This window comes from Pelophylax lessonae (genome assembly GCF_965119305.1).
Source record: "Pelophylax lessonae genome assembly, chromosome: 9".
NCBI lineage: Eukaryota > Metazoa > Chordata > Amphibia > Anura > Ranidae > Pelophylax > Pelophylax lessonae.
In genome coordinates this window covers 60,535,753-60,550,489 of record NC_138776.1, presented here as the reverse complement: position 1 = coordinate 60,550,489, position 14,737 = coordinate 60,535,753, and the positions used below count along the sequence as shown (strand labels likewise).

Genomic DNA, 14,737 nt, shown 5'->3' with positions numbered 1-14,737 from the left:
TACAGCTACAAATCCAACTATGTATATCAGAGAATGATGTCCGCCATTCATAGCGTTATCTCACCACGTTTTTCCTGCAGATGTTTTAATATCCTAACTCAGGAAACACTTCAGATAAGGCGGCAGCCAAACTCACTCTGCCACAATAAAAGTCTAGTATTCTTTACTGGGCATCCTTCAATCTCCCCTCCATTCCGTTTTGCCAGATGGCATCACTACCTGCCCTCTATTTTGTACCAGTAAAGAGAACCAATCTATTCTGTCCTGGCAGATGGCATCTCTATTCTCCCCTCTCTTCTATCCCAACAGAGAGCTCCTCTCTCTTTTCCATTCTGTCCCAACAGAGTGAAACTCTCTCTCATCCCCAATCTGGACAGGCAGAGGACATGTCTCTCCTCAATGGTCGGGACAGGCAGAGGGCATGCCCCTCTCCTCAATGGTCGGGACAGGCAGAGGGCATGCCCCTCTCCTCAATGGTCAGGATAGGCAGAGGGCATGCCCCTCTCCTCAATGGTCAGGATAGGCAGAGGGCATGCCCCTCTCCTCAATGGTCGGGACAGGCAGAGGGCATGCCCCTCTCCTCAATTGTCAGGACAGGCAGAGGGCATGCCCCTCTCCTCAATGTCCCTCTCCTCAACACGCAGAGAACATGTCTCTCCTCAATGCTCTGGACTGGCAGAGGACATGTCTCTCTCCTCAATGTTCTGGACTGGCAGAGGACATGTCTCTCTCCTCAATGTTCTGGACTGGCAGAGGACATGTCTCTCTCCTCAATGTTCTGGACTGGCAGAAAACATGTCTCTCTCCTCAATGTTCTGGACTGGCAGAGGACATTTCTCTCGTCTCAGCATTCTGTACTAGCATAAGACATCTCTCCTCACCATTCTGCACTGGAAAGCACCTCTCTCTATTATCTTTTGAATCTGTTCCAGCAGATGAAATTTCTATCATGCCTTTATTTTCTTGGTCGAATAGGTTTTTTTTTTTCTTCATTTTGTCTTAGCAGAAAATCTCTCCCCCATGCTTTCTTTCCTCTCCATTCTGTTCAGCCAGAGGACATCTCTCTATCCTCTCTCCATTCTGTAACAGCAGAAAAAAATCTCCCACTTCTCAACTTTATGTACCAGCAGATGGCATCTCTCCGGCTTCTCTCTATTCTGTAATAGCAGAGGGTATTTCTATCTGCTCTCCATTCCATACCTGCAGAAGACACCTTCCCCCCTTTCCCCTCTTAATTTTGTAATAGCAGACGGCATCTCTATCTGCTCTCCATTCCATAGTAGCAGAAGGAACCTCTCTCGCCTCTCAATTCTGTGCTAGAAGAGGATCTCTATCTCTTTCCTCACCTTTCTGCACCAGCAGAGAGCATCCATTTTTCCTCTCCAATCTGGAATAACAAAGGACATCTCTATCTTCTCTCCATTTCTTACCAGCAGAGACCACTGAAGCAGGCCAATGAGGACATGGGCTCAGGGTGAATGATGCTAGGCATCAGACTGAGGACATCTAGGGGCGGAAAAATATACTGCGGGGAAATTTTCTGGACTGAAAGTGAATAATGCAGCAAAAGCTGGTATTGCTAATTATTCTTTAATGGGTTTTTCACTTTTATCTTTATTTTTGGCCTGGAGTTCTGCCTTAAGTCACAACATTTCTAGGCCAGGGTGGTTTTCTAGGACATCTTTGTGAAGATAGATTTATTTGGTTGTTTTTTAAAAAAAAAAATCAACTGTTCAGTGGGAACTTCTCATCACACAAGTGACTGCATATAAATAAACTGCAATGTGTATTCCACAAACAAAATGGAGATACAGAAGTCTAGGATCTCACCTACCAGCACAATCACAGAGTCAAGGGGCAGGCTGTGTCATAATACACTCACCGGCATGCAGCTGTACCTTTCCGATTATTCCTTCCACCAAGCCAAGACAGATGGGATTCCAAGCCAGGAGCAGGTCAGTGGCTGTGAAGAGGAGGACAATGATGTTGTATTAGATATGATGTAACACGTACAATAAGACACTTTCCCCCCCCCCCCCCCCCCCCAAGTACTTTTAGATCATCAGTCATTCTGCATTTACATCAAAAACAAGGGTTACTTATTTTCAGATATGAGCTGTTGTGATCTGGCCACTAGGAGCGCTATAAGAAGAAAATGGACTCCCGATGTGCGGGAATTGCGCCCCATTACATACAGGAGTGCCCACCCCGCACCAGTCCATGAAGCAACCACTTGGGGTGCTGCTACAGAAAACGTATAGGACATGGCCATGCAGATAATGTATTTACCATGCGCCCCTAAACACAGGTGGTGCACTTCATGCCAGTATGGGATATGGCTACAGCACAGAGCCTAGGTGACCGGCCTTCCTATAATAAAAAAGTCAGAGTCTCTAAATAGAAGATCTGAGCTCTCTTTTCCAGTCTCTGGTGTAGAACAGATCAAACAAGATCCGCTCTATCACAATGGATTCCACACTGCAGCCCAGGGTCCCCTCTCTTGCAGTCACTGGAATCCGATTTCCATTCTCTTCATTATATTCCTACAGCAGCTGTAATGTGATGAGAGGAGCTGGAGCATGACCGAGCCATGAGCGCGCCTCTCTAATATTTCCCAGGGAGGCAGAAGCTTGCACACCTTCCTGTATACAAACTGGCATCATATAGATACGAGGAAATACACACCACATAGGTGCAACAATACAGAGACATGCACCCAACATGGGGGGGGGGGGGGAACGCGCATAGAGAAACGCACCACACACAGGGGGGGCAGTATAGAAACGCACCCTACACAGGGGGGGCAGTATAGAAACGCACCCCACACAGGGGGAGGGGACAGTATAGATACACGCACCCCACACAGGGGGAGGGGGGACAGTATAGAGACACGCACCCCACACAGGGGGAGGGGGGACAGTATAGAGACACGCACCCCACACAGGGGGAGGGGGGACAGTATAGAGACACACACCCCACACAGGGGGAGGGGACAGTATAGATACACGCACCCCACACAGGGGGAGGGGGGACAGTATAGAGACACACACCCCACACAGGGGGAGGGGACAGTATAGAGACACGCACCCCGCACAGGGGGAGGGGGGACAGTATAGAGACACGCACCCCGCACAGGGGGAGGGGGGACAGTATAGAGACACGCACCCCACACAGGGGGAGGGGACAGTATAGAGACACGCACCCCACACAGAGGGAGGGGAGACAGTATAGAGACACGCACCCCACACAGAGGGAGGGGACAGTATAGAAACGCACCCCACACAGGGGGAGGGGACAGTATAGAGACACGCACCCCACAGGGGGAGGGGGGACAGTATAGAGACACGCACCCCACACAGGGGGAGGGGGGACAGTATAGAGACACGCACCCCACACAGGGGGAGGGGACAGTATAGAGACACGCACCCCACACAGGGGGAGGGGACAGTATAGAGACACGCACCCCACACAGGGGGAGGGGACAGTATAGAGACACGCACCCCACACAGGGGGAGGGGACAGTATAGAGACACGCACCCCACACAGAGGGAGGGGAGACAGTATAGAGACACGCACCCCACACAGAGGGAGGGGACAGTATAGAAACGCACCCCACACAGGGGGAGGGGACAGTATAGAGACACACACCCCACACAGGGGGAGGGGACAGTATAGAGACACGCACCCCACACAGGGGGAGGGGGGACAGTATAGAGACACGCACCCCACACAGGGGGAGGGGGGACAGTATAGAGACACACACCCCACACAGGGGGAGGGGACAGTATAGATACACGCACCCCACACAGGGGGAGGGGGGACAGTATAGAGACACACACCCCACACAGGGGGAGGGGACAGTATAGAGACACGCACCCCGCACAGGGGGAGGGGGGACAGTATAGAGACACGCACCCCGCACAGGGGGAGGGGGGACAGTATAGAGACACGCACCCCGCACAGGGGGAGGGGGGACAGTATAGAGACACGCACCCCACACAGGGGGAGGGGACAGTATAGAGACACGCACCCCACACAGGGGGAGGGGACAGTATAGAGACACGCACCCCACACAGAGGGAGGGGAGACAGTATAGAGACACGCACCCCACACAGAGGGAGGGGACAGTATAGAAACGCACCCCACACAGGGGGAGGGGACAGTATAGAGACACGCACCCCACAGGGGGAGGGGGGACAGTATAGAGACACGCACCCCACACAGGGGGAGGGGGGACAGTATAGAGACACGCACCCCACACAGGGGGAGGGGACAGTATAGAGACACGCACCCCACACAGGGGGAGGGGACAGTATAGAGACACGCACCCCACACAGGGGGAGGGGACAGTATAGAGACACACACCCCACACAGGGGGAGGGGACAGTATAGAGACACGCACCCCACACAGGGGGAGGGGGGACAGTATAGAGACACGCACCCCACACAGGGGGAGGGGGGACAGTATAGAGACACGCACCCCACACAGGGGGAGGGGGGACAGTATAGAGACACGCACCCCACACAGGGGGAGGGGACAGTATAGAGACACGCACCCCACACAGAGGGAGGGGAGACAGTATAGAGACACGCACCCCACACAGAGGGAGGGGACAGTATAGAAACGCACCCCACACAGGGGGAGGGGACAGTATAGAGACACACACCCCACACAGGGGGAGGGGACAGTATAGAGACACGCACCCCACAGGGGGAGAAGGACGACAGTATAGAGACACGCACCCCAAACAGGGGGAGGGGGGCTTATAGAGACATGCACCCCACATGGGGGGGGGGGGGGGGGGGGGGGGAGTATGGAGACATGTACTCCACACGGGGGTGGGGACAGTATAGGGACACGCACCCCACACAGGGGGGAACAGTATAGAGACATGCATCCCACATAGGGAGGGACAGTATAGAGACACACACCCCATACAGGGGGAGGGGGGACAGTGTAGAGAAACACACCCCACACGGGGGGGGGGGCAGTATGGAGGACCGAACAGAGACACGGCCACCACACAGGGGGGGGGAATCGAACAGAGACACGGCCACCACACAGGGGGGGACCGAACAGAGACACGGCCACCACACAGGGGGAGATCGAACAGAGACACGGCCACCACACAGGGGGGGGAGATCGAACAGAGACACGGCCACCACACAGGGGGGGGAGATCGAACAGAGACACGGCCACCACACAGGGGGGGGAGATCGAACAGAGACACGGCCACCACACAGGGGGGGAGATCGAACAGAGACACGGCCACCACACAGGGGGGGGGAATTGAACTGAGACACGGCCACCACACAGGGGGGAACCGAACAGAGACACGGCCACCACACAGGGGGGGGGAATCGAACAGAGACACGGCCACCACACAGGGGGGGGGGAAATCGAACAGAGACACGGCCACCACACGGGGGGGGGGGGAAATCGAACAGAGACACAGCCACCACACAGTGGGGAACCGAACAGAGACACGGCCACCACACAGGGGGGGGGGGGGACCGAACATGTGGCACAGGATAGAGTTGTTGATGGGAAGAGAACAGAAAGCAGTGGGGAGGGGGCAATGACAGATAAAGAGATGGTAAGGGGGGAAGTGGATAGAGAGATGGTGAAGGAGTGGGGGGCCCAATGACAGATAGAGGAGATGGTGGGGGGGGGGGGGGTGGATATAGGGATATTGGAGGGATGGGGGCATAATGACAGATAGAGAGGTGGGGGAGCGGATACAGAAATGGTAAAGTGGTGGAGGGGCAGGGGGGCCAATGACAGAAAGGTGGTAAGGGGGGGGGGGGAGTGGATACAGAAATGGGGGAGGGGACCCAATGACAGAATGGCACATACAGAGACAGACAGTGAAGGGGGGGGGGGGTGTTGAGAAAGACACATACAAGAGAACAGAGAGAGGTGTAAGTGTGCTCTATGTTTTTGGGGGATTTTATATATATATATTTTTATGCGCAAACTGGGGGGGGGGGGGGTAACACCTGGCGTACATCATAATAAAAAGGTAAATAGGGAATCTCCCCACCACCCCCCAATCACGCAACAGTATTTACACCTCATGAGAAATATTTCCATAACCCCCCCCTTACATGCTGCTCTGTATATGTAAGGGAGGGATCTGCTTACACTGGACGGCTCCAGCTCATGTCTGGACTGCTAGGAGGTCACAGCAATCAATGTATAGATATATAGATGTATAGTGTATAGATGTACCAATAGTGTTCTGTATAATGGAGCCATGTTTACATAAAATGAGGAAGATGGTCACCATATGGAGAGTCCGGACACATCCATAGGATGGTGAGCCGTCACACGTCCCTTTCCCCAGGTACACAGGAGACGAGTCACATCATTAATAAGGAACGGTCTGCAGTATCACAGTCCTGGCAGAAGGTTGTCCTGAATAATTGAAGCTCATTCCAGCAAGCCATGTAAACACGGCTCCAGCATGAGGGAATAAAGAGCGGCATGCTGGGAGACGGAGAATACTCCGAATACCAAACATCACATCTACTGCCTGGGGGGACTCACAGCCAGAAAACACACCCAGGCAAGCCCTGATGACTGGCAGGCTGGGGACCGGGTCCAAGGAAACACTGACACATACTATGACCCAGAAGGGTGGAACTCCATTCCATGCCTGACCTGAACATGATAAATAAGGCTATTTTTCTATCGTTCATTGACAGACAAAGCTCTTTATTCTTCTTAACCGTTGGGTTAATGCTGCCCCCTACAGGAGTAGGACACTAGGCAAGAACAATCTTTACGATGCCTAGGGGGCAGTCCCTGAAGGCATACATCCACTCACTCCGTTTTTTATGCCTAGTATAGGAGAATGACCCAGTCACACTAACCACACACTGCTACTACCCAACACACTGACCACACACTACTACTACCCAACACACTGACCACACACTACTACTACCCAACACACTGACCACACACTACTACTACTACCCAACACACTGACCACACACTACTACTACCCAACACACTGACCGCACACTACTACTACCCAACACACTGACCGCACACTACTACTACCCAACACACTGACCGCACACTACTACTACCCAACACACTGACCGCACACTACTACTACCCAACACACTGACCGCACACTACTACTACCCAACACACTGACCGCACACTACTACTACCCAACACACTGACCGCACACTACTACTACTACCCAACACACTGACCGCACACTACTACTACTACTACCCAACACACTGACCGCACACTACTACTACCCAACACACTGACCGCACACTACTACTACCCAACACACTGACCGCACACTACTACTACCCAACACACTGACCGCACACTACTACTACCCAACACACTGACCGCACACTGCTACTACCCAACACACTGACCGCACACTACTACTACCCAACACACTGACCGCACACTACTACTACTACTACCCAACACACTGACCGCACACTACTACTACCCAACACACTGACCGCACACTACTACTACCCAACACACTGACCGCACACTACTACTACCCAACACACTGACCACACACTGCTACTACCCAACACACTGACCGCACACTACTACTACTACCCAACACACTGACCGCACACTACTACTACCCAACACACTGACCTCACACTACTACTACCCAACACACTGACCACACACTACTACCACCCAACACACTGACCGCACACTACTACTACCCAACACACTGACCGCACACTACTACTACCACCCAACACACTGACCACACACTACTACTACCCAACACACTGACCGCACACTACTACTACCCAACACACTGACCGCACACTACTACTACCCAACACACTGACCGCACACTACTACTACCCAACACACTGACCGCACACTACTACTACCCAACACACTGACCCCACACTACTACTACCCAACACACTGACCACACACTACTACTACCCAACACACTGACCACACACTACTACTACCCAACACACTGACCGCACACTACTACTACCCAACACACTGACCGCACACTACTACTACCCAACACACTGACCGCACACTACTACTACCCAACACACTGACCGCACACTACTACTACTACCCAACACCAGGAGAACCCCCAGGTACCAGCACACTGGCCACACACTACTACTACCCAACACACTGACCGCACACTGCTACTACCCAACACCAGAAGTACGCCCAGGTACCAGCACACTGACCACACACTACTACATGACACCAGGGGCACACCATATACAGTGCTTTGCGAAAGTATTCGGCCCCCTTGAACTTTGACCTTTTGCAAAATTTCAGGCTTCAAACGAAAAGATATACAACTTTAATTTTTTTTGAAGAATCAACAACAAGTGGGACACAATCAGGAAGTGGAACAAAATTTATTGGATATTTCAAACTTTGTTAAATAAAAAACTGAAAAATTGAGCGTGCAAAATTATTCAGCCCCCTTAAGGTAATACTTTGTAGCGCCACCTTTTGCTGCGATTACAGCTGTAAGTCGCTTGGGGTATGTCTCTATCACTTTTGCCCATTCCTCCTTGCAAAACAGCTTGAGCTCAGTGAGGTTGGATGGAGAGCGTTTGTGAACAGCAGTTTTCAGTTCTTTCCACAGATTCTCGATTGGATTCAGGTCTGGACTTTGACTTGGCCATTCTAACACCTGGATATGTTTATTTGTGAACCATCCAATTGTAGATTTTGCTTTATGTTTTGGATCATTGTCTTGTTGGAAGACAAATCTCCGTCCCAGTCTCAGGTCTTTTGCAGACTCCATCAGGTTTTCTTCCAGCATGGTCCTGTATTTGGCTCCATCCATCTTCCCATCAATTTTAACCATCTTCCCTGTCCGTGCTGAAGAAAAGCAGGCCCAAACCATGATGCTACCACCACCATGTTTGACAGTGGGGATGGTGTGTTCAGGGTGATGAGCTGTGTTGCTTTTACGCCAAACATAACGTTTTGCATTGTTGCCAAAAAGTTTGATTTTGGTTTCATCTGACCAGAGCACCTTCTTCCATATGTTTGGTTTGTCTCCCAGGTGGCTTGTGGCAAACTTTAAACGACACTTTTTATGGATATCTTTAAGAAATGGCTTTCTTCTTGCCACTCTTCCATAAAGGCCAGATTTGTGCAGTATACGACTGATTGTTGTCCTATGGACAGAGTCTCCCACCTCAGCTGTAGATCTCTGCAGTTCATCCAGAGTGATCATGGGCCTCTTGGCTGCATCTCTGATCAGTCTTCTCCTTGTATGAGCTGAAAGTTTAGAGGGACGGCCAGGTCTTTGTAGATTTGCAGTGGTCTGATACTCCTTCCATTTCAATATTATCGCTTGCACAGTGCTCCTTGGGATGTTTAAAGCTTGGGAAATCTTTTTGTATCCAAATCTGGCTTTAAACTTCTCCACAACAGTATCTCGGACCTGCCTGGTGTGTTCCTTGTTCTTCATGATGCTCTCTGCGCTTTAAACGGACCTCTGAGACTATCACAGTGCAGGTGCATTTATACGGAGACTTGATTACACACAGGTGGATTCTATTTATCATCATTAGTCATTTAGGTCAACATTGGATCATTCAGAGATCCTCACTGAACTTCTGGAGAGAGTTTGCTGCACTGAAAGTAGAGGGGCTGAATACTTTTGCACGCCCAATTTTTCAGTTTTTTTATTTGTTAAAGTTTGAAATATCCAATAAATTTCGTTCCACTTCATGATTGTGTCCCACTTGTTGATTCTTCACAAAAAATTACAGTTTTATATCTTTATGTTTGAAGCCTGAAATGTGGCAAAAGGTCGCAAAGTTCAAGGGGGCCGAATACTTTTGCTAGGCACTGTACCAGCACACTGACCACATTACTACATGACACCAGGGGCACACCATATACCAGCACACTGATCACACTACTACTACATGACTGTGCACACTGCTACTACTTTATACCGGAAACATGCAAAGCACCAGCGCACTGACCACACACTGCTACTACCCGACACTGGGAGTATGCCAAGTACTGGCACACAGACTGTACATTACTACTATCAAACACAGATATCCTCATATAGATAACAAAGGGCACCTCTAGTGTAAAGTACAATACAGACCATGGCACCTTCATATAGAACACAAAGTTCACCTCTAGTATAATCCTTGAGATTGTAAAGTCTCAGGAGCTCGGCCCTCCCCCCTTCCAGCCTTCATTTGTATTGTGACTGTCTCTTTGTTTTGTAAAGAGCTGCACAAGCTGTTGGCAGTAAATAACTCCTGTATAATAATAATAATATCCAATATAGACATAGATATCTACAAATATAACAGCGTTCTCTCTAGAGGAATGTATAATATAGACACAAATACAGTTCCTTCATATACAGACACAGATACCGCCATATATAACATGGAGACAGATACCGCCATATACAACACAGAGTCACATCTATAGGAATGTAGAATACAGACACAGATACCGCCATATATAGCATGGAGACATATCTATAGGAATGTATAATATAGACACAGATACCACAGAGTCACTTCTAGAGGGACATTTATTTACAGACAAACACGCCACTCTAGTCCAGAGGAAAGTCCAATCCAGACACAAAACTCCAATTATAAAATAGCACTGATTTACATTGATTTTACTTATAGAAAATACAGACACAATGAGCAACATATAGTACCCAGCATTCTATTATCCGAGTCCTAAGATCCCTTCTTCTCACCCATCTATCCTTCCCATGCCCTGTGATTCCACCATCTCACCCGTCTATCCTTCCCATGTCCTGTGATTCCACCATCTCACCCATCTATCCTTCCCATGCCCTGTGGTTCCACCATCTCACCCATCTATCCTTCCCATGCCCGGTGGTTCCACCATCTCACCCATCTATCCTTCCCATGCCCTGTGATTCCACCATCTCACCCATCTATCCTTCCCATGCCCGGTGGTTCCACCATCTCACCCGTCTATTCTTTCCATATCCCAGGCCCCCTCCATTTATCCAGCCAATCCTTTGCAGGTCCCGGGAACAGTTTCTCTCCCAGATCTTAGGATCCCACCATTTCTTCAGTCTATCTTTTGAGTGTTATGGATCAGTCTGTCCTTCCAGTGTCCTGGGATTCCCCCGTCCCTCCAGTCTATCTTCCAAATGACCCATCTCTCCCAGTGTGCTGGAATCCCTCCAGTCTATCCTCCCCATGTTCTTGGCTCCCACAATCTCCATAGGTCTGTTCTCCCCATGTTTTGGGATCTGGCATTCTCTCCAATCTATCTGCCATGTGTCCTGGGCTGCCACTATTTATCAGTCTATCCTCCCAGAATCCTGCCATCTCCCTAGCTCTATCCTGCCCATGTCCCAGGATCCTCATCACCCCCCCTAAGATCCCTGACATTTTTCCTGGTCTACATTCCCTGGATCCCACCATCTCTGCAGCCTATCCTCCCAACGTCCCAAGATCCTGCATGATGGACCTTTGTGATGGCGTGGAACCCCTGTGACCCCAGTGTGGTCTCCTATGCTGGTATCAGACCACTCATGTGTGAGGTCACTGTACCAGCCTGTAACTCCTCTGCCAGTGTGGAGTCCAGTGGTGGTGCAAGGTCCACGAAGGGTAGGGCCCCCACCAAAGCAGGCATTAGATCCCTGCACCCCGCACAACAGGGACCTAAGATGAGACCAGGGGCCCCCGCACAACAGGGACCAAAGAGGAGTCCAGGGGCCCCTGCACAACAGGGACATTAAGATGAGTCCAGGGGCCCCGCACAACAGGGACCTAAGATGAGCTTGGGCCCCAAACAACAGGTCCCTGCTGTGAGGGGCCCCTGTGTTGGTGTCAGGTCCCTGTTGTGAGGGGCCCCTGTGTTGGTGTCAGGTCCCTGCTGTGTGGGGCCCCTGTTTCAGGTCCCTGCTGTGTGGGGCCCCTGTTTCAGGTCCCTGCTGTGTGGGGCCCCTGTGTTGGTGTCAGGTCCCTGCTGTGTGGGGCCCCTGTGTTGGTGTCAGGTCCCTGCTGTGTGGGGCCCCTGTTTCAGGTCCCTGCTGTGTGGGGCCCCTGTTTCAGGTCCCTGCTGTGTGGGGCCCCTGTTTCAGGTCCCCGCTGTGTGGGGCCCCTGTTTCAGGTCCCCGCTGTGTGGGGCCCCTGTTTCAGGTCCCCGCTGTGTGGGGCCCCTGTTTCAGGTCCCCGCTGTGTGGGGCCCCTGTGTTGGTGTCAGGTCCCTGCTGTGTGGGGCCCCTGTGTTGGTGTCAGGTCCCTGCTGTGTGGGGCCCCTGTGTTAGTGTCAGGTCCCTGCTGTGTGGGGCCCCTGTTTCAGGTCCCTGCTGTGTGGGGCCCCTGTTTCAGGTCCCTGCTGTGTGGGGCCCCTGTTTCAGGTCCCTGCTGTGTGGGGCCCCTGTTTCAGGTCCCTGCTGTGTGGGGCCCCTGTTTCAGGTCCCTGCTGTGTGGGGCCCCTGTGTTGGTGTCAGGTCCCCGCTGTGTGGGGCCCCTGTGTTGGTGTCAGGTCCCTGCTGTGTGGGGCCCCTGTGTTGGTGTCAGGTCCCTGCTGTGTGGGGCCCCTGTGTTGGTGTCAGGTCCCTGCTGTGTGGGGCCCCTGTTTCAGGTCCCCGCTGTGTGGGGCCCCTGTTTCAGGTCCCTGCTGTGTGGGGCCCCTGTGTTAGTGTCAGGTCCCTGCTGTGTGGGGCCCCTGTTTCAGGTCCCTGCTGTGTGGGGCCCCTGTTTCAGGTCCCCGCTGTGTGGGGCCCCTGTGTTGGTGTCAGGTCCCTGCTGTGTGGGGCCCCTGTGTTGGTGTCAGGTCCCTGCTGTGTGGGGCCCCTGTGTCAGGTCCCTGCTGTGTGGGGCCCCTGTGTTGGTGTCAGGTCCCCGCTGTGTGGGGCCCCTGTGTCAGGTCCCTGCTGTGTGGGGCCCCTGTGTCAGGTCCCTGCTGTGTGGGGCCCCTGTGTTGGTGTCAGGTCTCTGCTGTGTGGGGCCCCTATGTCAGGTCCCTGCTGTGTAGGGGCCCCTGTGTTGGTGTCAGGTCTCTGCTGTGTGGGGCCCCTGTGTTGGTGTCAGGTCTCTGCTGTGTGGGGCCCCTGTGTTGGTGTCAGGTCTCTGCTGTGTGGGGCCCCTGTGTTGGTGTCAGGTCCCCGCTGTGTAGGGGCCCCTGGTGTTTGGCCCCGTCCCCTCAGCTCACCTGCTCGGGTGGACAGAGCCCCATCCCGGCGGCTGCACCACAAGGCCCGGTCCCCGCTCTGGACGATGTAATGTTCCTGGGACTGGAAGAGCTCCATCAGAGGCGACCGGGAGCTCCGGGTGTGACCGCACTCCGCATCCCTGTCAGACTCCGCTCCGCCCCCGGCTCCTCCCACCCGGCGCAGGTACATTCCGAGCCCCGCCCCTTCTATGACCTCATCACTCTGCTCTGTCACCATGGAGAGAAACTTTACCCAGAATCCCTGTTAGGAGTGGGGCGGGGCCGCCGATATATTTCCAGGTCGGAGCTGTGTCCTGGGAATCACAGTGTTCACAAGGGTAGGGTAACGTTTGTGGGGGCGGGGCCATGGGACACTAATCACCGTCTAGTGGGCGTAGAGGCTTTCCTGTTCCTTGGATGGTGTGTGGAATGGGCTCTCAGGGCTCCCCCTACTGGGTGTCTGGTGCTGGTGCACCTGGCTGCTCTAAACCTGACAGCTCTGTATAGTAAGGTGACCAGATTATTATTATTTTTTTTTAACAATACAATTTTTTTCCAATGTATTATTGTAGTTATAACCTTAATGCACACTAAACAATAAACTTTGTTTGAGGTGACCAGATTTTTTAATTGAAATATTTTTTTCTCATTGGCAAATGGTAAACAATTTTATAAGCATATTTTCCTCCTATGATATATGCAGTGTATGTGGGATGTGTTTATGGAATGATTGCATGATATTATAGACCTTATTTCTCACATTTTGACCATGAAATAAAATATAAAAGATACAATTTTTTTGGAATATGACTACCAACTTTTATGAAGATAAGATAAAGAAAAACTTTTCAATGCATATTTTGTATTTTATTCTTACCAAAGAAGCGCAGGGGTGCGCTATGTACAGAGTTCAGGGGTGCGCTATGTACAGAGTTCAGGGGTGCGCTATGTTCAGAGTGCAGGGTTCAGGGGTGCGTTATGTACAGAGTATAGAGTTCAGGGGTGTGCTATGTACAGAGTGCAGGGTTCAGGGGTGCGCTATGTACAGAGTACGGAGTTTAGGGGTGCGCTATGTACAGAGTATGGAGTTCAGGGGTGCGCTATGTTTAGAGTGCAGGGTTCAGGGGTGCGTTATGTACAGAGTATGGAGTTCAGGGGTGCGCTATGTACAGAGTGCAGAGTTCAGGGGTGCGCTGTGTACAGAGTATGGCGTTTAGGAGTGAGCTATATACAGAGTGCAGGGTTCAGGGGTGCGCTATGTACAGAGTGCAGGGTTCAGGGGTGCACTATGTACAGAGTACGGAGTTTAGGGGTGCGCTATGTACAGAGTGCAGAGTTCAGGGGTGCGCTGTGTACAGAGTATGGCGTTTAGGAGTGAGCTATATACAGAGTGCAGGGTTCAGGGGTGCGCTATGTACAGAGTGCAGGGTTCAGGGGTGCGCTATGTACAGAGTGCAGGGTTCAGGGGTGCGCTATGTACAGAGTGCAGGGTTCAGGGGTGCGCTATGTACAGAGTGCAGGGTTCAGGGGTGCGCTATGTACAGA

At 51.9% G+C, this 14,737-nt stretch overlaps 1 protein-coding gene across 1 annotated transcript in view; it reads right to left on the bottom strand.

Moving 5' to 3' along the window:
- Positions 1 to 13,449, bottom strand: part of INPP5F (inositol polyphosphate-5-phosphatase F) — a 70,581-nt gene extending 57,132 nt beyond the window's left edge. The window contains 2 exon segments of the mRNA XM_082267446.1: positions 1,883 to 1,963; positions 13,193 to 13,449. Coding sequence (XP_082123572.1) covers positions 1,883 to 1,963; positions 13,193 to 13,430 — 319 coding nt within the window. The 5' untranslated portion in view covers positions 13,431 to 13,449.
- Between the last annotated feature and the right edge of the window lie 1,288 nt (positions 13,450 to 14,737).